This window comes from Phalacrocorax carbo, chromosome 6, assembly GCF_963921805.1.
Source record: "Phalacrocorax carbo chromosome 6, bPhaCar2.1, whole genome shotgun sequence".
NCBI lineage: Eukaryota > Metazoa > Chordata > Aves > Suliformes > Phalacrocoracidae > Phalacrocorax > Phalacrocorax carbo.
In genome coordinates, this window is record NC_087518.1 from 6638669 (window position 1) to 6658916 (window position 20248).

Sequence of the window (20248 nt, forward strand, 5' to 3'; positions counted from 1 at the left end):
AAAAAACCAAGGGCATCATTTGCCTGCTGCAGTCAGCGACCTTTCTGCAAGCCGTGCCAGACACCTCAACGTGAGTTCTCTGGTTTTACTTGATACCTGTCAACAGTGTTCAAATTTTCCATCTTTTAAACGATGAACTGTGTTTTGCACATCAACTCAGTGGCAAAGGGTGTGGGGGAGGCATTTTCCTGTGTATTTAACCAGGTGATTTTGAACAATGGCACGTTTGTAAGTGCGAAAGGGCCCCACGTAAGCCGTGGGACTTGAAGCAGCGAGTTTCAAGTTGGTTTTGGCATCTGGCGGGGAGGCGGCCGTCCCGGCCCTCCGCCATGACAGGGACCGGGGCGGAAGGCCTCGCGCCGCCTCAGGGCGCCGGAGGGCGGCTGCGCGCCGGCCCGGTTGCGACGTGGAGGCCGGCGGCGCGCATGCGCGGAGCGTCCCTCCCTGCGCTCCGCGCCGAGCCCAGCCTGAGGCCGCCGGCCCCGCCGCCGCCGCCGCCGGGGAGCGGGCCCTGAGGGCGGGTCGCTCCCTGCCCGCCTCGGTGCTTGTGGCCCGGTGCTGCCGCCGCCTCCGCGCGGGGACCGGGCGACGCGGAGGATGAGCTGGTTCAACGCCTCGCAGCTGTCCAGCTTCGCCAAGCAGGCGCTGTCGCAGGCCCAGAAGTCTATCGACCGGGTGCTGGACATCCAGGCCGAGGAGAGCCCCTGGCCCGACGCCGTCATCCCCGACTACGGCGACGGTAAGCCTGGGCGGCCACGGCGGGCGGCCCGGGCCGTACCCCGGCCCCGCTGCGGGGTGGGCTGAGCCCCCCGGCCCGGCCCGGCCTCGCCCCCCGGCCTGGCCCGGCCTCGCCCCCCGGCCTCCGGCCCGCCCCTGCCTCCCCCCAACCCGGGGCGGGGGTCCCGCTTGCGGAGGCTTAACCTGTCCCCATGCTCGCCCAAAGCCCGTTCAGCGGCGCCTGCGGTGCTCCTCCTTCGCCCCTCGCAGGCGGGGAGGGGAGGGGGCGCACCGACGGACGCTGTCCCCGCTCCGTGTCACCCGCCCGGTGCTCTCGGTGCGTGGGTAGCGCCGCGCTTCGTACCCGCGTTTCTCAACCCGTTGGGTTTTTTTTTTTGCCGAGGGACTAATAGGTGATGAACACCGCTCAGCGGATAAAAAAGGGGAAATTATGTTATTTCTGAGGCGTGCACGGATTTGCTCTTTGCGACAGGAAAAGCAGAGTAGAAGCTGAAAGCCTGGTCTGTGTAAGCCAAGTGAGGCTTCCACTCTGTGGCGTGAAGTTAATCCTCCAGTATCTGTTGAAAGGAATGTGCTGGTGGAAAAATCGTCACGGCCTGGTTATGAGGAAATGTCTCCTTTGTATGTATGCTAATGTAGAACCTGAAAGAATGGTCAGACCTAAGCTGCTGTTTGGAGATGGAAGAGCAATAAGGAGCCCTCGCATTAGAAACTCCTTTCCCATAAATAATATACCTTAAAGATAAGAATGAATAAAGAAAAAGCTGAGATACAAGGTCATTTGGAATCAGTGTCCTTACTGCAGCTACATCTGGAAGAACTGTGTGTGGTTGTGGTAGGAGGTTGTTTCCAGGTTTACCCACGGCAGAGTTAGATTTCTGAAAATCGAAAGCTATAACAATTGAAAGTGTTTTCTAGGTTGCTCGGCAAAGCATGGGGGTGGTTTTGCATCTCTCCATCCCTTTGCAGGAGCAAGGGCTCAGCAGTCACGTAGTCCAGTGTTGTCTTAAATTACTGGAATTGTTTATAGAAGACTGCGTTTACTTAATTTCTTAAAACTTTAAACTTATCCAAACAGATTTTTTAATTTATTTTATATCCTAGTATTTATAGTAGTTCTGTAGTTCATAAGGAAAGCACCAAAGACCAGCCTGTATATGTTTTTCAGGTAAAACATTTGTTTTTAAAAGAAGTAAAAATATTTTCTGAATGTTACAGTTGATTCATAGGGCTTTTTCTGAAGCTATTGAGTCATGGACAAGGGAGTAATAAATCAGGTGTTTGTAGTATTTTTGGCAATAAGAACAATAATTATCTGAATTTCAGATCTTTCAGCCAATAGGCATCAACAGTTTCTGAAAGCAGCAGCCTACTTTAAATATTAGAACTTAGTGTTTTTTAATAGATACTGCTGTATAAAGTAAGCTTCTTTTAAGTAGCCTGAAATATTTATGTTATTCAGATTATGTTTCTTGGTACAAAATCAAATTGGATATTATTTTTGGATTTATCTTTCTTATTTGGGATGCTACTGAAATTTGGCGATGAAATTCTTACTGTCCTCGCTGTTGACAAGTTCTTGCAGGTTGAAAACCTGGAAGAAATACGATAATAGCAACTAATTTTTTGTTTTAGGGCAGCTTCAGAACTAATCAATTCAGTATTTCTCCACAGGAGAAGAAGAAAACTATCATCTTAGCTGTGCTGCTGACAATGTGTATTGTCAGCCTCAGGCTGTTGCTTGGTGCGTGAGGAAAAAGATGAAGCCTGTCACAAACTGAAAGGGCAAGAACCCTTCTTACAGTGTAAATTCTACAAGTATTTAAAGCTTTTCCCCCCTGTTTTCTGTAATGGTGTGTGAAGTGTTTGTCTGTGTTCTACTGGCAGATAACTTTTAAACCTAGTACTTGTTTCCTCCTTTTGTAATCTATAAATTCTCTACTTTAAAGTACAGTTTTTCAGATCGTTTTGCTTAGCCTCCTCTCCCTCTAGGGAGCAGGAGGCCACATTCCTTTCCCTTGTTCCCTTCCCAAAGGAAATGCTTGCTTTTTGTGCCTGAATAGGCTTCAGACTTGCCCTCACAGCTTTCAGAATGCTGTGTGGGCTTGTTTCTCCTTCCCAGGCACTTCTCTCCATCTTCTTTCTGAAATTCTTGGTCTTGGATTTACTGGTATCATTTGTGTATCATTCCTTTCTGCCTTTGCTTATGTTGCTGTTTAACAGGGAGGGAGCTCATTGGTCCCATTCAGGTACTCCTACTTTCTAGAGTTGTCTGTGTCCACCTTAAGTCTTAGGATTACTTCATGTGTCCCTTAAGCTTCTTTTGCTTTGTCTAAAAATCGGTTCCAAGCTTTGTTAAGGAAGTAATAACAAAAATGAGGCTGTTTGTGATCATGTATAATATTCACTTTAAGTTATATTATATTGAAAACATTTTTTCTGAACACTTGCATCTAAAAAGACAAATATTGAAAAATAATAAAGTTTAAGTGTTATTGTCTGTCTCTTTTTTTTAAATTGTTTTAGGAACAAATTCTCTCATAAGTGGAGGATGGGATACATCTTCTTGGGGCTTAAGTTCAAATACAGAACCACAGAATCAGCCAGTGTCGCCAACAGCAATTACTAAGCCTGTGAGGAGGACGGTGGTAGATGAATCTGAAAACTTCTTCAGTGCCTTTCTCTCTCCGACAGACGTTCAGAATATACAGAAAAATCCAGTGGTATCCAAACCTCCAGCCAAATCGCAGCGACCCAAAGAGGAGGTGAAGAGCACTTTAAAGGAGTCTCAACACCCCAGTCAGCTGGAAGTACCAGTGACAGCAGAGGCAGAAGCAAAGGATTCCTCTGTAGCTGACCTGGTAGACTTGCAAAACCTCGATATTCCCAAGGAGAAATTGGAAGAGATTTCTGTGCTTAAACCTAATGCCAAGCCTGCAGAAAGCACAAATGAAGTTACTGACAAAAAGGTGTCTGCTCTAAATTTGGAAGTACCTGAAGAAGCCCGTAATGAAAAATCCAGGGTGGGAGGGGATGAAACGGGAGGTGCACCGGAGAGCACTTCGCAGCCTCTTAATGCAGGTACAAAAGACATGGGTCCAGAAACTAAGGAGCGGAAGACTGAGGACAGGCAAAGCAATACACCATCACCTCCCATTAGCACTTTCTCCTCGGGGACATCCACAACTAGTGATATTGAAGTTCTGGACCATGAAAGTGTGATAAGTGAGAGCTCAGTAAGTTCAAGACAAGAAGCTGCAGATTCAAAATCCAGTCTGCATCTAATGCAAACTTCATTTCAGCTTTTATCTACATCTGCCTGTGCAGATTATAATCGTTTAGATGACTTCCAAAAAATGACCGAGAGCTGCTGTTCCTCTGATGCTTTTGAAAGAATTGATTCATTTAGTGTACAGTCTTTAGATAGCAGAAGTGTAAGTGAAATAAATTCAGATGATGAGTTATCAGGCAGGGCTTCTGCTTCAGCATCTGTCGCTATCAGTCCTTCTGTGCCAAAGGCAGAAACAGTTGATGGCCTGAAAAATAAATCTGAAAACTTGAATGATGCTCCTGTTTTACATGCTGAGGAAGCTGAGATGGAAGAGAGTGGGAGAAGCGCGACCCCTGTTAATTCTGAGCAGCCAGATGTTTTGGTTGCTACTGTGCAAACTGTTGAAGAACAGGTTGTGAAAGAGGAGACTGAGCCACAGCAGGATGCTGTTGAAAAATTGTTAGAAGAGGACACCGAAAAGCAAGAGCTTAAAAAGGTAACTGTGAAATTTTTTTTTTGTGAACATACCCTTTAATTACAAATGAAATTCCTATCATCTCCTTATATAGGTATTAGTTTCACCTTACTTGATGCTAAAGTACCTGACCTTGTAGAACACTGTCCCTGGTATTCTGCAGTGGAAGAATACTGGCGAAATTTCTGGTCAAATAGTTTCAGGTTTCACCTAATCCACCTAGTTATGATTACTGTGATTTGTGAGCAGTGCTAGCCAACAGGAAGCCTTCATAAGTCAAATGTGTTATTTTGGTTCTTCAGTGTAATTTTTTTTTTCTGTGAAAGGTGGAGGAGATTCTGTGAAGTATTTTGACCACAAGCCTTTAGTATTTCAGCAATAATGAAGATAAATATTTTTCAAGTGTTTTTTTCCCACAGACTTACAAACTGTTAAAATTTATTTACCTTCCAGGAGTGTTATTCATGTTCTTTGAGCATGGTAGTAGTTAGTGTAAATAAGTAACTTTTACTAGATAAATTAATGTCTGTTTTTAGCAGAAATAATATTTACTTTTAAAAAGAAGGTTTTTTAATGAAGAATATAAGCCTAGTTATGGATGGTGAATGGATTAAAAGAAATTTGGATGCCCAGTTTAAATAGATGAAATTACTAGAAATGCAGCAAAGTGGGGCACTCAAGTGTACGGAACGCTGAACTGGTGCTTTGAAGCAGTGTGTTTTGTCCAGTTCTGCCAGTGTCTTGTGTGCGCTTTTTTCCATTTCCTTTGTCACCTTCCTGTCCCTCTGTTCTTAACTTCTGAGCTCCTTTGATGCGTGTTTTGCTCTGCTGCTTTGCTTTTTTCTTTACCTGTAGTTTATGTGCCTAATATGTGGCATAGATGGGCCCTACTCATGGCCTTGCCTTGTAGGTGTGTTTACAATCCTGATGCTGTTTCTGACAGTAATAAGGGAAAAGCAGTTGCTTATGGCAGTTCATAAAACACCAGTGTAGTCATCTGTGGTTTAAGGAAAGCGTTTTTTTTGTGTAAATTGTACAGAATGTCAGTGTCAATTCCTTAGGGAACTCCATAGCCACGTACTGTTACCCATAAGTTTTCCTAACTTCAATAGTTATACGTTATGGGAAACAGTGATAATGAACGACAGTGAATTTCGTCTTTCATTGGTCATATTGAACTACATTTATAGGATCTGTTTCATTTGTTTATATTTGTACATTTGCATGTATGTTTGAGTTTCTTCTCTATATTTAGCTTTCCAAAATCTGGTGTTAAGAAATTATTTTGATGATGTGAGCTAAGAGCTCTTGATCCCACCTGGGAGTTTGCTTCCCTCATCTGATGCTGTTTTGCTGCTTTGTGCTGACATTCATGGAAGAGACTGTCCAATGCAAATTGTTCTGTGCTGCTGTAAAGAGTGGTGTAAGGAGCACTGGGAGTCTTAATCGTTAATGTTAGCTGTAGTTTTATTAGACTATCAGCTCTATTTTAAAAACTTCATTTATAATTAAATATAACTAAGCCACATGTGCTTGATAGAATTTCTACACCTGCAGAAGACAGGTGTCTTGTGTTCAGACACTGCTTAGTTCTAAATTCATGTGGCACAAACATGGTAATCTTTACTGACTTCTACCTCAAATTCCTAAAAAACATTGACAAGTTCAGCTTTAAATAGTGTTGGGAGGGAATGGTGGGGGGAAAGGGGAAGCCTGCCCCTCTTGTGTTTTAATTGTCCCATTCATCTGATCTTTATCTGTAAAAACATTGTCCAGATGATTGATTCATTAACTGAGAAACTGGAGAAGAGGGAAATACAGTTATTAAGTACTAGTAAAGAAAAGGCACGCCTGGAAGAAGCTTATGATAACCTAAAAGAGTAAGTATGAAAATATACACAGTAGTGGATGTAACTGTAACTTTAATGTAATACAATCAGTAGACAATATTGTAAAACAAGTAGCTTTATAGCTAGAACAAAGGTTGCAAGGCATGTGCACTGTTTGGGAAAGGTGGAAATAATGACTGCATGTGCTGTGATGGTGTTTTTTTAAAGACATGCTATTTCTTGGGGCTAAAATCTCTTTTGGGAAGTGGCTGGTGAAAGATTTTTCAGTAGGTCAGCAGTTGGAATGACGAATGTGTGTGGAGTCAGACTTGGTTATTAAAAAAGGTCTTTGTTACAAGGCTGGATTCAGCTATTAAGGGAGACTGACTTTTCTGATACAGAGGGATGAACCTGATTTACTAAGTAACTTGCTGAGTAAAATTAGGCAGTGAAAGTGTGGCAGAAGGGCTGGTTGTAGGGGAAAAACCTGAATTCATTATTTCATGCAGTTAACATTAAAAGGAAAGAAATGAAAAATTGGATTTACCAGTTTACTGGTCAAATATCAAGTTTAAGAATTTACAGATAATATGTGAAGGTGTTATTTAACGACTAAATAGATCTGAACCTAAAAATACATTTAATCATTTGCCCTGTATATGATACAGGCTACGCTTAATCAGAAAGAGCTTGATTAAGGGGCAAAACATTTAAGGTAAATCAAACATTTCATTGTTTTCATGGGTAAATTACTCAATTAATAAAGATCTTTGAGCAGTACTTCCAAAATGGATGTGGGTTTTTTGACTTTTTGTTAACAAGTATAAAATAAAATAAGAAAAACAAGCCACATTTTAAAAGCATTTAAGACAACATGCTGCAAATTGCTTGGAATGTCACATAACTGCAACTGTTCTGAAATGTTAATTTTAAATGTAGTGAAATGTTTAGAATGAAAGAAGAGAGCAGTAGCCTTTCATCTCTTAAAGAGGAGTTTGCTCAGCGAATTGCGGATGCTGAAAAGAAGCTCCAGCTAGCCTGCAAAGAAAGGGATGCAGCTAAAAAGGTAATATGGCTTTTTAGTGAAATTAATATTTACTATTTTAGAACACAATTAAATTTCTTGAGGTAAATTAATAAAAATTAAGCTAGGGAAAAGCAGGAGACCAACAGGTGCTATCACATGGTATTAGTAACTAGCATAAGCTCATTCTAGCTCCCAGGCTGCTTGTTATTTCCTTGTGTTGACACATGTATTCTTGCAGCTGTGTTGTGAACCAGGTTAGGGAACTCATAAGTTAAAGTTAGTCTGGTTTGGGGAGAAAAAGGTTTAAGGTCTGCTGTCATTTTACTTGTACCCATATATGCATTTGCATTGGTGTGAGGGAGAAGAATGGCCTGGGAATGTGGGGAAGTGGTGAAAAACGGGGATGGCTTCTTTAGAGGATTAACTGGGAGGAGAATTAAGGACTGATGACGGATTGGTTTGGAATGAGAAAAGAAATCTGCAGTAACAAAGTTTATGGAGTTTAAATGTTCTTGACCTGGTATCACAGCATGACAGTTCTCTAGCTTATTGCTAGCCTGCAAAAGGTAAACTCAAACCTGTAACTGGAAAAAAAACCAAACCCATTTTTCACAGTTGTTTTGTTGCTGTATCTGTCCCTGTGTTGGCACAGTAGTAAGCTGAAATAGAAAAATTACCTGATACCTGTGCGTGAGTACAGCAGTTTGTTTTAATTATATTGCGAAAGTGCAAAGTGTAGAAAGTGAAATGGAAGGAGGAGTTGGAACAAATTGTACAGAGAATGTGTGGAGTCTCAGTCCTTGGAGGTTTTTAAAACTTGACGGAATAAGGCTCTGCACAATCTGATTTGATCAGGTGATCTCCAGAGTTCCCTTCCAGCCTAAATTGTTTTCAAATAAAAGTTTTTTGAGAGGAAGGGGAGAAGGAAAAGGTGATCAGTGTAACTTACTGTGCATATTTCCCTAAAAATATTTAAATAAATGGTCCTAAGTATTTTATCTTATTATTTAGGAAGTAAAGACTGTTAAAGAAGAATTGGCTACTAGACTGAATACTAGTGAAACAGTCGTATTACTGAAAGAAAAAGAAGAGCAAATCAAAGGCTTAATGGAGGAAGGTGAGAATTAATTTTGTTTTAATATTAAAAAATTGTAGAATAATTTGAAATGTACTGCCTTCACAGATGACCCCTCTTTATATGGGAGAAATTACAACATTTGAAGCATGTTAGATGTCTCTGAATATTTGAGCTATTCAGTTAATAGCAAAGAGCAACAGGAGGGATCAGTCAAATGCAGATGGATAGAGGGGTACTTTCTGCAGTGTGCGTTAAAAGGCTCTGTGAGATAAAACCAGCATGCAGTACAACATTCCATATTCCATTCAGCAGAAATCTAACCAGGGCATTGGTCAAGGCATTTTCACAGTGTCTCCCTCACTACTTTTTGATTTTGGAAGTAAATAATAGTTACTCAATGAACAAGCCATTTTGGTTTTTTTTCCTGATATGATGAGCTCATGTGCTTTACTTTCAAAGCCCTTCACTGACCACCCTATCTCGCTATAGCTTAGTGTAGTGAGGTCATCTCAGGATAAGGTAGATTTAAAACTTAAGAACTTACATGAAAAAAATGTAAGAGTGAGTACATATGTGATTATTATTTTCATGGGACTGAAAAGCAGAGGGAGGTGTGAATAGAGAGAGTTCACAGACTAACAGCAATATGCACTAGCTTTGTGTTCATTTTCTTCACAGGAGAAAAGCTTTCCAAACAGCAGCTGCACAATTCCAACATTATTAAGAAATTAAGAGCCAAAGAGAAAGAGAGAGAAAATATTAACACAAAACAGAACAAAAAGATTAAGGAATTGGAAGAGGAGTTGCAGCATTTAAAACAGGTGAGATATTTGCGATTTTTTAGTTTTTAAAGCTTTTTATATTAGCTGCAGAGTAGCCTTTTGGGAAGGCTCTAGATAGGCTGATATTGTTTTCTTTTCTGGGAGAGTTCTCTATTTCATATTGTTGGGACACTGAGATGTGATTCCTCTGTGTGTTCTCAGAGTGGTTTAAAACTGCAGTCAGGTATCTCTCCAGCTGCTTGTTTGCACTTGCACTGCTGGTTATTACGTGGGCTGACCAAATCGAGTACACTAAATTTTAGTTGGAAAACTTGTACCAGCAAAATCTGGGCAGTTCTTTTGCTCAGTCAGTGATTGAATCAAGACCTTACAAGCAGCAGATCCAGTGTAAGGAAGTATGTGAAACTGTGGTGAAGAAGAGCCTCTTCCTTTGGGGGAGTTGGGGGAGAAAAACGTTTTTCTTTTGGAAAAAAGTGTTAGATCAGTTTAGTAATTTTGTGTAACCTCATCCTGAATTGGTTGCCACAGTTGTCATTGTGCTCGTCCTGCGATGGCGTTGTGTGCCCCGTGTCCTGGGATTAGTCTCATGCTTCTTGTTTGTGCTCTAATAGGTACTTGATGGCAAGGAAGACCTTGAGAAGCAACATCGAGACAGCATTAAACAACTGAACAGTGTTGTAGAGCGACAAGAAAAGGACCTTGCTAAACTTCAGGCAGAAGTGGAAGACCTTGAAGAACGGAACAGAAGTGTCCAGGCAGCACTTGACAGTGCCTACAAGTAAGCAGATATTTGTGTGCCTGTCTTCAACCCTACATTCAGCTTCTGCATCTATATTTTGTGCAGGGCTTGTGTAATGTCAATATATAACAGAAGTTATTTGCAAAGTCACTGTTGGTATTCTATAAACTATAAAAAGCATTGCTGATTCCCTCCCCGCCCCAGGGAACTTGCAGATCTTCATAAAGCAAATGCTACAAAGGACAGTGAGGCACAAGAAGCAGCCCTAAGTCGGGAAATGAAGGCAAAAGAAGAGCTTGGGTTAGCTCTGGAGAAGGCACAGGATGAGGCACGACAGCAACAAGAGGCTTTGGCAGTTCAGGTGCGTCTAAAATGTAGCAAATAAAACTTACACAATGAAGAAGTAGACATACTCCAATGGTGTGTGCATCTGGCATAGTAAAACAGATGCAGTATAAGGTGGGACTCACTTTTGTGTATTTAGCAAATACCAAATGGGTTTCTTTCCTGCGAACTTGTTCAGTGGTAGTTGTGCTAAACTTTAAATTTTTAATTTTATTAAAAAATATTTTTATTTTTACTTGTCTAAATCAAGGGACTTTGACAGGCTCTATGTTAAGTTTGTAGTGCTCTTACCATGAGCAAAGTTCAAGAAATCTAGTTGGGCAAAACTTTTAGTACTAGATAAATGAGTGTAACTCTGTGTGCATGCAAAACTTCAGTCTAACTTGTAAACAGACATACCCTGTCTAACAGTGTTTAAAAATGGTACAGGACTGCAGATATGAATAGGTGGTACTATACCTTTTGGCAAGAGATTAGTGACGATGTCTTGTTTATTTAGGTGGCAGACCTAAGGCTAGCGCTGCAACGTGCAGAACAGCAGGCAGCAAGAAAAGAAGACTATTTACGCCAGGAAATCGGTGAACTACAACAGGTGCTGTAGCAAGTAGATGATGTCAGCTTGTATCTGCAAGGGGGGGCTTCTGAAAACTGAAAATTAAATGCTAGCATGACATTAATAGCCTCAAAAAGAGGCTTTGTTTTCCTGGTTGCCTGCAGCATTTGTCTGGTGCAGAACAATAAAAATATTGAAGGAAATGTTTTTTTAATCACATATTGAAAACAAAATTATATTTTTTATGATGTCTTTTAAACATAATGTTATCCTTTTGGTATAAGTCAAAGTACAGCCATTAAGTTTGTAACAGTCCTCTAAAATTGTTAGCCAAATATGTTCTAAATCACTCTTTAGCCGCTTCTCAAGAATACTTTCCTTGTTCTTAAGGTCCAGAAGATAGATTGTTGCCAAAATGTTTCAAGTGGTGTCCAGAGGGCTCTTGAAATGAGCTGAAATTCTGGGCTGTTACTCTGTCATGTATCTGAAAATGTTAGGCTTTTATCTTGAAATTTCACATTTTACTGTGAGTCTGCACATATGAATTTTAGAATGTAAAGCAACGGCCGTGTGTTTAGCTGAATTCTATATTAATCCTTTAATCCGTTATGTGATTTTAAAGCTTAATTATATTTAATTTGTGACTTCAGAGACTCCAAGAAGCAGAGAGCCGGAACCAAGAACTAAGTCAAAGTGTTACATCTGCTACACGGCCACTTCTCCGGCAGATAGAAAATCTGCAAGCCACGCTGGGAGCACAAACCTCTGCATGGGAGAAATTGGAAAAGAACCTTTCTGACAGGCTTGGTAAGATACTTTTAGCGGTTACTGAACTGTGAGGCTCTTGATGAAGATGTGAGATCGCTGAAGGTAAATGAAAAGGGCTTGACACTTGCCCAAAGCATAGATGGTGAACGTTTTTCTTTATGGAAATGTTATGCAGGGTATTCTGCCAAGGATCTTGGACAGGTAATTCCCTCATTCTCTTTAAAACACAGTCTAAAATCAGATTCTAAGGTAGAGGTGTTGAGGTGTACTTGTCCTTACAGCATCTAAAGAAAGGATGGACATTGAGACTCTGGAAGTACACCAGGATTTTCAGGTGCCAAGCCTGGAACCTAGATTCTGTATTGTAAAGGTTCGAATCATTTACTTACCCAATTGCATAGGTTATGAGATATATTTGTAGGTACAATAGTAATCTATTAATTTAAATGAAAAATGCATAGAATGCCCAAAGGTGGACCCAGAGAAATTACTTCTTTTCTGGAGGCAACCTGTAGCTGTATGTTGCATTCTGAAAGTATGTGAAGCCTCCTTGTTCTGCCTTGCTTTGTTCCTCTGTGTGGTGGAAAACACTTCATTTCCTTCATGACAGAAGACAGTTCTGGGGTTTTTCTTGTTTTGTTTTGTGTTTTTTTTTTTTTTTTAAAGAAAAATTAGTTTAATCTAAAAATCTCAAATTCCATTTTGATGCTTAAATAATTGGCCCATATTATAGACTTTTTTGTTGAAAAAAGTTCAATTCCATGTTTTCCTTTACTTAATGTTAGGTGAGTCTCAAACTCTTCTAGCAGCAGCTGCTGAGAGAGAACGGGCTGCTACAGAAGAACTTCTTTCTAATAAAATTCAGATGTCTTCTACTGAATCTCAGAATAGTCTTTTAAGGCAAGAAAACACACGTCTTCAGGCTCAGCTAGAAGTGGAGAGGAACAGGTTGAAGAAAATGGAAAATGAAAACAGTAGGTGAGTTCCATTTTTTGGTTAACAGTGTTTATTTAGAATTGTAGTGAAATGCAGTAAGCTGTGTCGTACGTAACCCTCTGCCACAGATCTCTCTGCAAGCTGGAAGATGTGATTCTTTTGAGTGTTGATATCAGTGTGCAAAATGATGGCGGCTATTGATAAAGTTGCCTGGCTTGTTAAGGGTATGTTGTTCATGCTAAAGATCATCTGAAGTATGTTACTTTCATAATGTTTTAAAGCTTTGAAGCTATGTTTGTTTTAAAAGTACACAAATCTGAAGTAAACACACAGTACTCATTTACTGACTGACTGTACCTCTTTCTTTCCTCAATGTAGGTATGAGGTTGAACTAGAAGGACTCAAAGATGAGTATGCAAAGACCTTGGAAGACGCAAAGAAAGAAAAGGTATTGCTTACTTCAGCTTTAAGCTATGTTGTCTTGACGTCTGAGCTAGCAGGAGTTGAACAACCTGTATTTATTTTTGTAGACGCTGCTAACTACTCAGTTAGAAATGGAGAAGATGAAAGTTGAACAGGAGAGAAAGAAGGCAATTTTCGTGCAAGAAGCGGCAAAGGAGAAGGTGCCAAAACCTAATGTCTCTGTTCAGTCTTATCTACTAAAATAATGACAGTATAAATACCTAGAATCTGAAACTGTCACAAGCAACAAAGTGGACTTAGAGCAATACAGTGTGTACTGTCAACCTAGGCATTAGGGACTTGGCTTTTTCTTTATTGTGACTGCCTTTTATTTCCAGTGAAATAAGTGCTTGTGCGATACTCACTGAAATAAGTCTTGAGTAATAGTTTATTTAACCTGAGAAGAGATAAAATATGGATAATGATTGGTTTTATCTTCTGATTTTTTTTTTTGAGCGCTCCTGGATTCTTTTTCTTCTGAAGCTACTTGTTTTCTTTGCTTAGAGTACTAGCATTGCTTCCCCTGAATTTCTGTTTTGCATTTCACGTCACTGTGTGTAATGTCCCACATGCTTTCCAGCATAAGTCACAAGTGGCAGAACAGTCCTCAATAGTCAGTAATGATGCAACCGCTAATTAGCAGTGGTTGTTGAAGTAAAACTGTTTCTATTACTGGTTTCTTACCATTTCCAGTTCTAAAATCTAACTGCTTTATCCATCAGAGGCTAGCATACTTTCAGATGCTGCCTGTAAAAGAGGTTAGACTGCTTGGAAGGTATGTCAGTAAGGCATTAGCATGTGAGAAATCTCAGAATTGAATGAATACACTTTATTTAAAAAAAAAAAATTATTAACATGCATTCTAAAAAGTGACCTACTTCTGCGTTTAGGATATTCTTCCTGGGATACATTTGAGCATACAAAACTGCCTCTGAATCTCCCTTGGCTACTTGAAAGAGAAATTCTTTTGGTGTAATTTGCAACTTCTGTCTATGTTTCCTGAAAAGTCTGAGGATTTGAACGTAGGCCAGAAGCGTTAGTAGCACAGTAATTCTTCCTTGTTGAACTTTCATATGTTTTAGGGATGGGGGAAACAGAAAGGGTATTTGTCACATTATGTTCCATAGTTGGTGGTGGAAAAGGGCAGTCTGTTCTTTACAGAATGTGTCTTTCACCATCCTGTAAACTTTTTTCTTTATTTCACTGATGGTGATGTGTGGGGAGTGGTTTTTCATTGGGTTGGTTTTGTTTGTTTGATTGATTTTTATGTTTTTTTTTTTTAAAGGATCGGAAGTCATTTACAGTTGAAACTGTTTCAAGTACTCCAAGTATGTCACGCTCTAGTTCCATAAGTGGAGTTGACATGGCAGGTCTTCAGACGTCTTTCCTCTCACAGGTATGATATATCAGTTATATTGGGTTTTTTTGACAGACTGCTTTTTTTCCTCTTCAAGAACTTTTACTAATGTAGAAAATAATTCTTGAGTATATTGGCTTTAGGTGAGGTAATTCCTATGCAGAAATGTCTAAAACCTGCTTACAAGATGTCTGTGATTGTAACCGGTCTATAAAAGACAGTGTGAAACTACAACTCTTATTGCAGAGTAATACATGGATGTATGTGTGCTGAGTTCACATGCTCATGTAATTTAATCTAGAAAAAATTGAATAACACTAGTAGGAGAAAAATCAGCTGATTTATTTTTGCTAGCAGGGCTGGATTAGGGCACAGCCCCACTCCCTAGGCAGCGACTACCAGTGACTTGTGTGAAATCTGCTACTTCTGCTGCTTTCCTGTGGTTGTGGTTATCAATGTTCAATTTAAATGGCAGTTTTATTGGTGTTGTGAGAACTTGCCAGTAAGAAGACACCTCAAATTGAACCTATTCACCTTAAGCTTTTTTTTTTTAAAAGCAAACTTTAAGCATTGAAATGCTCGCCTAGCAAAAGTATAATTTTAAATCTTAAATGCAATAGTACTTTGGGAGAGGGAGGGTTCCAAAGGGTACACATTTTTGTCTGATTTTAAGCTTCTCTAATGTTTATTTGTAGGATGATCCTCATGATCACTCATTTGGACCAATAGCTACTAGTGGGAGCAATCTTTATGATGCTATAAGGATGGGAGCCGGTTCAAGTATAATTGAAAACCTTCAGTCCCAGCTAAAACTAAGAGAAGGAGAGATTTCACATCTACAGGTACTGTACCTAATTGTACGTAAACAAACCGAGCATTTGTAAGTGCAAATACTATTGTGGTCAATATCATATTCAGATTTTATATTTAGTACAGAACATATGCAATCAATTTTCTATTCAGAAAGCTCGGTCCTTCTCCTCACAGCAGAGTGTGTTCATTCTTCCCTTTTCATGACAATTCTGTTAACCAGGGTAGCCACTGGAGGTATGTGTAAGGAAGAGCAAGAGAAGAACTTCTTGCTTCCTCCTTTGTTTTGGTAAGGACCTATCCAGAAAACAGAACTTGTCTGTCTGAAAAAGAAAAAACCCAAACAAACCACTACCACTGATCAGATTTGAGAAGAAAGTGAGAGTGCTTCCCAGGTGTGCTGTTTCATAGTCTGGCATCAGAAAAGGCCTTAATTACTACATAAAAATATTTTGATAGTGTTTTATAAATATGGTAAATTCTTTCCTCCTCCTAATTGTTAAAAGTGTTTACCTTAGCTGGAAATTGGAAACCTTGAGAAAACTCGATCAATAATGGCAGAAGAACTGGTTAAATTAACAAATCAAAATGATGAACTTGAAGAAAAAGTGAAGGAAATACCAAAATTACGTGCACAGTTAAAGGTAAGTGTATTTCTGTTGTAAATCTGATGTAAAATTGACATACTTGGGGGTTTTTAGGAATACGCTTATCAAGCTGGGATTATATTCAAATCTGTCCCTACCCATAAGTGACTGAAGAGCCTGGTTCTTTTTTTCTATAGTAGAATCTGAAAATTCTTGCTCCGTGACTGGGTACTCACTGCAGAATGTGGTGGTTAGAAATGTGTGCGGTGCGGAAGATCGCATGTTAAACCAGGTTCTGTCATGTAAGACACTTGTCTGAAGTGGTCTTTTTAGAGGAGGGGTGCTTAGATAAACAGCATGGGTTTATGAGAGTTTGATGCAGAAGCTGAATGAGTGTGCAGTCCCGATACTGGCAACAGGAAAAATATATTAATCCTCTGAATGTTTAGGAACTTAAATTTGAAATATTGGAAATAGTTTTGGAATCATTTTGGAAATGATCGTTGTTCTTTTAAATGCAGAATGTTAAATTTCCTGATGAAACATCTCACAGACTGTGGCCATTCCGGTAGTAGAACTTAGTGCAGTTTGCTGTTTTTTAATGCTTATAGCAGTTGAACTTCAAGGTGTTTCAGTACGTCCTCCGAAGCCAGCACTAATTCTTTGCAGTGATTGGTCTTTGTCTTTGGAATATCCTCTTTTTATATCTAAAGTATAACCTAGCCATATTCAGAGAGTCAAAAGGTAAAGCATTTTTCAAGAGTTTTACTATGCGCTTCTTCCTGGAGGTATTTAAAAGACCTGTAGACGCGGCACTTCAGGGCGTGGTTTAGGAGACATGGTAGGGTTGGGCTGACAGTTGGACTCGATGATCCTAGAGGTCTGTTCCAACCTTAATGATTCTCTGAGTCTACTTTGATAAAATAATGCTACACTTGTTTTCCCTAGTAGTATAAAACACTGTCCTAGCAGCACCTTTTTTTAAGTTGAAAACCAGTCAGATAACAAACTACACGTCCTTGCAGGACTTGGATCAAAGATACAATACAATTCTTCAGATGTACGGAGAGAAAGCAGAGGAGGCTGAAGAACTCCGACTGGATCTCGAAGATGTGAAAAACATGTACAAGACTCAGATAGATGAACTTTTAAAACAAAGACAAAATTAATTGCTGCTGGAACTCTTAACATTATATGATAACAGACTGTAAAGATAGTTTATGTAAATGCTGAACTTAAACGTCTTGTAAAAAAATAACTGTAATATAGAAAGTGTGACTATATAATAGAGTTCATATGTTGACCAAAAAAATCAATGCTTTAAGTGTGTTGTACTGTCTGCAGTTAAATTATTTGTGCAATATTTAAATTTTTTTGTCAGTCATCCCTTTATTTAAGTTTTTGCGACACGGCAGACCATTTCACTTGTAAACAGCAGCAGCAACGATGATTGTTACCTTGTGAGACCAGCACTAGAAGGCATGAGCTCTACTAAAGCAGCCCTGGGTTCATAAAGTCTCTGTATCTATGAAAATGACATTAGAAGTCTTTTTAAAGTGTTCTTAATAGTTTTTCTAAAATCTCATCAGTAAACTTTTAATAACAAAATAGCTGTGGCTTGCTATCTGAAGCATAATTGGTGGTTATTTTTATGACAGTAAAATCTCATATTTATACTCGCAACATCTGAGTATGTTAGGATGATTATTCTTAGGCAAACCAGATTAGTCTGACTGTTTTACACTGCGTCCTCTAAGCAGAGCTGGAGACTCAGATGGGACTTTATAAATGACAGCTTCATCTTGTGTATTACTTGTGTTGTCTCATGGGCTGTCTAGGGACAGCAGCTCTGCTTGTAATTCTAAATGTGTTTAACTTTCAACACCAGAAATCTGAACTATTCGGTATTTGTTCTATATTTGGATGCTGATTTTTAACAGTAGCTAAAACAGTTCAGAAGAACACAGAAAAATGATATTTTTTTTTTATTAATTGCTGCTGCGGCTTTCGTGGTTCCTCATATAGAAGTAGCAAGGTTTAGGATTTTGCAAAATTACGCTGTGACTTAAGACAGTTTTCCACCAAGTCTCCAGTGGCTGCAGCATATTTCTCATGCCATTCCTTAAGCAAGGTATTGGTAAAATAGCATCCACGTGGCTTGAAGTTTAGCTGCATTTTTGGTAATGTCAGAGGAAATGTTTGAATTGGACCCTTGAGAATGCTGAGAATCGGGGGAAGAAGCTTGCGCCTTCCTCTCTGCATTCCAGACAGCAAATAGCGCGCTACATCTCAGAACTGTAGCCGTGATAGGTACTTGTGTGTGAAATACTCGGCAGTCGAAATTCTTTGCTTATCGTACCATTGCCTCTGTTGTAGAGAGGGCTTTTCACATCTGTGCACGTTGTAATTTGTGTTGGAGCGCTCTGTTCCTGCTTGTGTATTCAGTGGGCTGAGAGACACAAAGATGTCAGTGATGAGAAATTGCTTTGGAGAAAAGCCTTTCAGCAATGTGGCTTTTCTGCGGGTGTTAGGGATTTATTCCTCGTTGGGAGAACAGTCACTGAAGTCACACAGGCAAGGCGAAGTTTGTGGAAAAGCCTAGTTCAGTTGGAGATTCAGGCAGTTTTTCCGAGGATTTCAGTAAAGCCATAGTGCAAGAATACTACAATTTGTCTTAACTCCCCATGTGTCATAGAAACTTTAACTGCTTTAGTAAGACAAGAGACTTTTTTTCTTGGGGAGGTGGGAAGGAACTACCTTAGTTTTTCAGTTTTGGAAACCAAGGTGAAACCATTTTTATTCTAAAAAACCTCAGAATTTAACAGTTTGCCTTCATATTAAAGTTATGGTTGGTTGCTCTTAAGTTTAAAAAAAAGAAAACAAAAAAACCCCACACTCCATGTAAAAGGTGCTGTTGGACTGATTTGCTGTTAGAATTGTGATGTGCAAATGTTAGTTCAGGCTTTCCTTAAAAAAAGAAACCAGCTTTTTATGATGGTCAAAGATTAGAAATTCTATTCAGCTTTTATCTATGGCAATGAATCAATAAATCGCTTATTTTTCACCATTTTTTTAGTCTTGATAGGCAAATGCAGTACACTCTAAAAAAAAAATCCTTTGACCTTTTGTTTGGACCTGTTGCTGCCAGTGCTTTTGAAGGCAATGTTTCCTGTGTAACTGTGAGTAGATACTCCTCGGGGGCTGACACGGGTGCAGTTTTGAGTATGTCTCAGGCTGTCTTGGGTTTTCAGGAAGAGCTTAGGTAAATGGAAAATTTTAACATGCAGTCAGCATTAACTGTTTTAGAGATAGAAGCATTTGCCAGAGTATTACAATTACAAATTTTACAAAAGTAGATGTAAATATTTGTATTGACTATTTTTGGATTCTTTACTCCCATTTAGTGCAACCTTTACTATCACATGAGCATCACCTGGCCTACCGTGTCTTAATCATCAAAGCCTTAGAAAACAAAGTGGCTGGTGGAAGGTAACAGACTTTAAGGTATTCTGTTCTGGTCATCTTTGATACAAATCTTGTGTGCTTGTTTTGAAGAAACATTAACATCTGCTCAGACACCTTAAATTCATTGTTATTACTGAGATTGCCTAGAAACGTAATGTGCAAAATGAAAGCACTTAGGTCAGAATAATAATGTCCATTTCTGTTTAAATTTATTATTTTAGAATACTCTTTCTGAAAGCAACTGATTTATACCTCATTTTCACTGCAAGTATGAAGAAACACTATTTAAAGGCTCACTCAAAGTACAGTGTTCGGAGGGGGCCTCTTGCCTAGTCTGTGGCAGGTGAGGGAAAGGCCTCCGTTCGTGGGGACGGGTGTGGACGAGGTGGAGGCAGCCCTGGTACTCGCTTCTCTGGGCGTTGTGCTGCATCCTTTATCAATGCAGGAGATGATGTTCAAAATCCGAGGGATCCATATGTGAGAGAGAGAGGGTTAGTTCTGTTGGTGATTTTTTTTTTTGTCCTGCTACAACTTTGTTGCAATTTACGTGCATACTTTTTTTACTAAGGGCTATAACGATCCTGAATATGAAACAAAATGGGTTATTGCACGGTGAAATTGGGACCCTTGGTTTCTAGTTGTAAAATGTGTATAAACTGTAAAAAGCATAGGGTAAAATAAAATTTTGTGCTAAGAGTGTGCTCTGGTTCTCTTTGTGAAAGGAATTAAAATCAGTTTTGTGGGGGGTGGGGGTATGTGAACCTCGTGGTACAAAAGGAAAATACTGCTGGAGTTAGAATATAGCAAACGTGGTTTGAATTCAGAGTTACAAATGCCATTTAAAATCTTGTGGTGCCATGGGTATTTTGGTGCAAGAGGCTGGTTTATTTGTAAATTGACTGCAGTAAGGGGATGAAAGATAATGTAAAATTTACATTACTTCCCTTGCTGTCGGCCCTGGTTTCCCGTCAGGCTGGGCCTTGTCGCTGACGCCTGTATCACAAGATCCCAGGACGGTGGGGGTTG

At 39.7% G+C, this 20248-nt stretch overlaps 1 protein-coding gene across 1 annotated transcript; it reads left to right on the top strand.

Annotated features, from left to right (window-relative positions):
- Nucleotides 1–419: 419 nt before the first annotated feature.
- On the top strand, nucleotides 420–19918 carry TMF1 (TATA element modulatory factor 1). The gene is made up of 17 exons (XM_064453494.1): nucleotides 420–739; nucleotides 3265–4505; nucleotides 6261–6364; nucleotides 7253–7379; nucleotides 8352–8457; nucleotides 9097–9239; nucleotides 9812–9978; nucleotides 10144–10300; nucleotides 10784–10876; nucleotides 11488–11644; nucleotides 12391–12583; nucleotides 12920–12989; nucleotides 13072–13164; nucleotides 14289–14399; nucleotides 15056–15202; nucleotides 15689–15814; nucleotides 16783–19918. The coding sequence occupies exons 1-17, from the start codon at nucleotides 598–600 to the stop codon at nucleotides 16924–16926; spliced, it is 3321 nt and encodes a 1106-aa protein (XP_064309564.1). The 5' UTR covers nucleotides 420–597; the 3' UTR covers nucleotides 16927–19918.
- The last annotated feature ends 330 nt before the right edge of the window (nucleotides 19919–20248 follow it).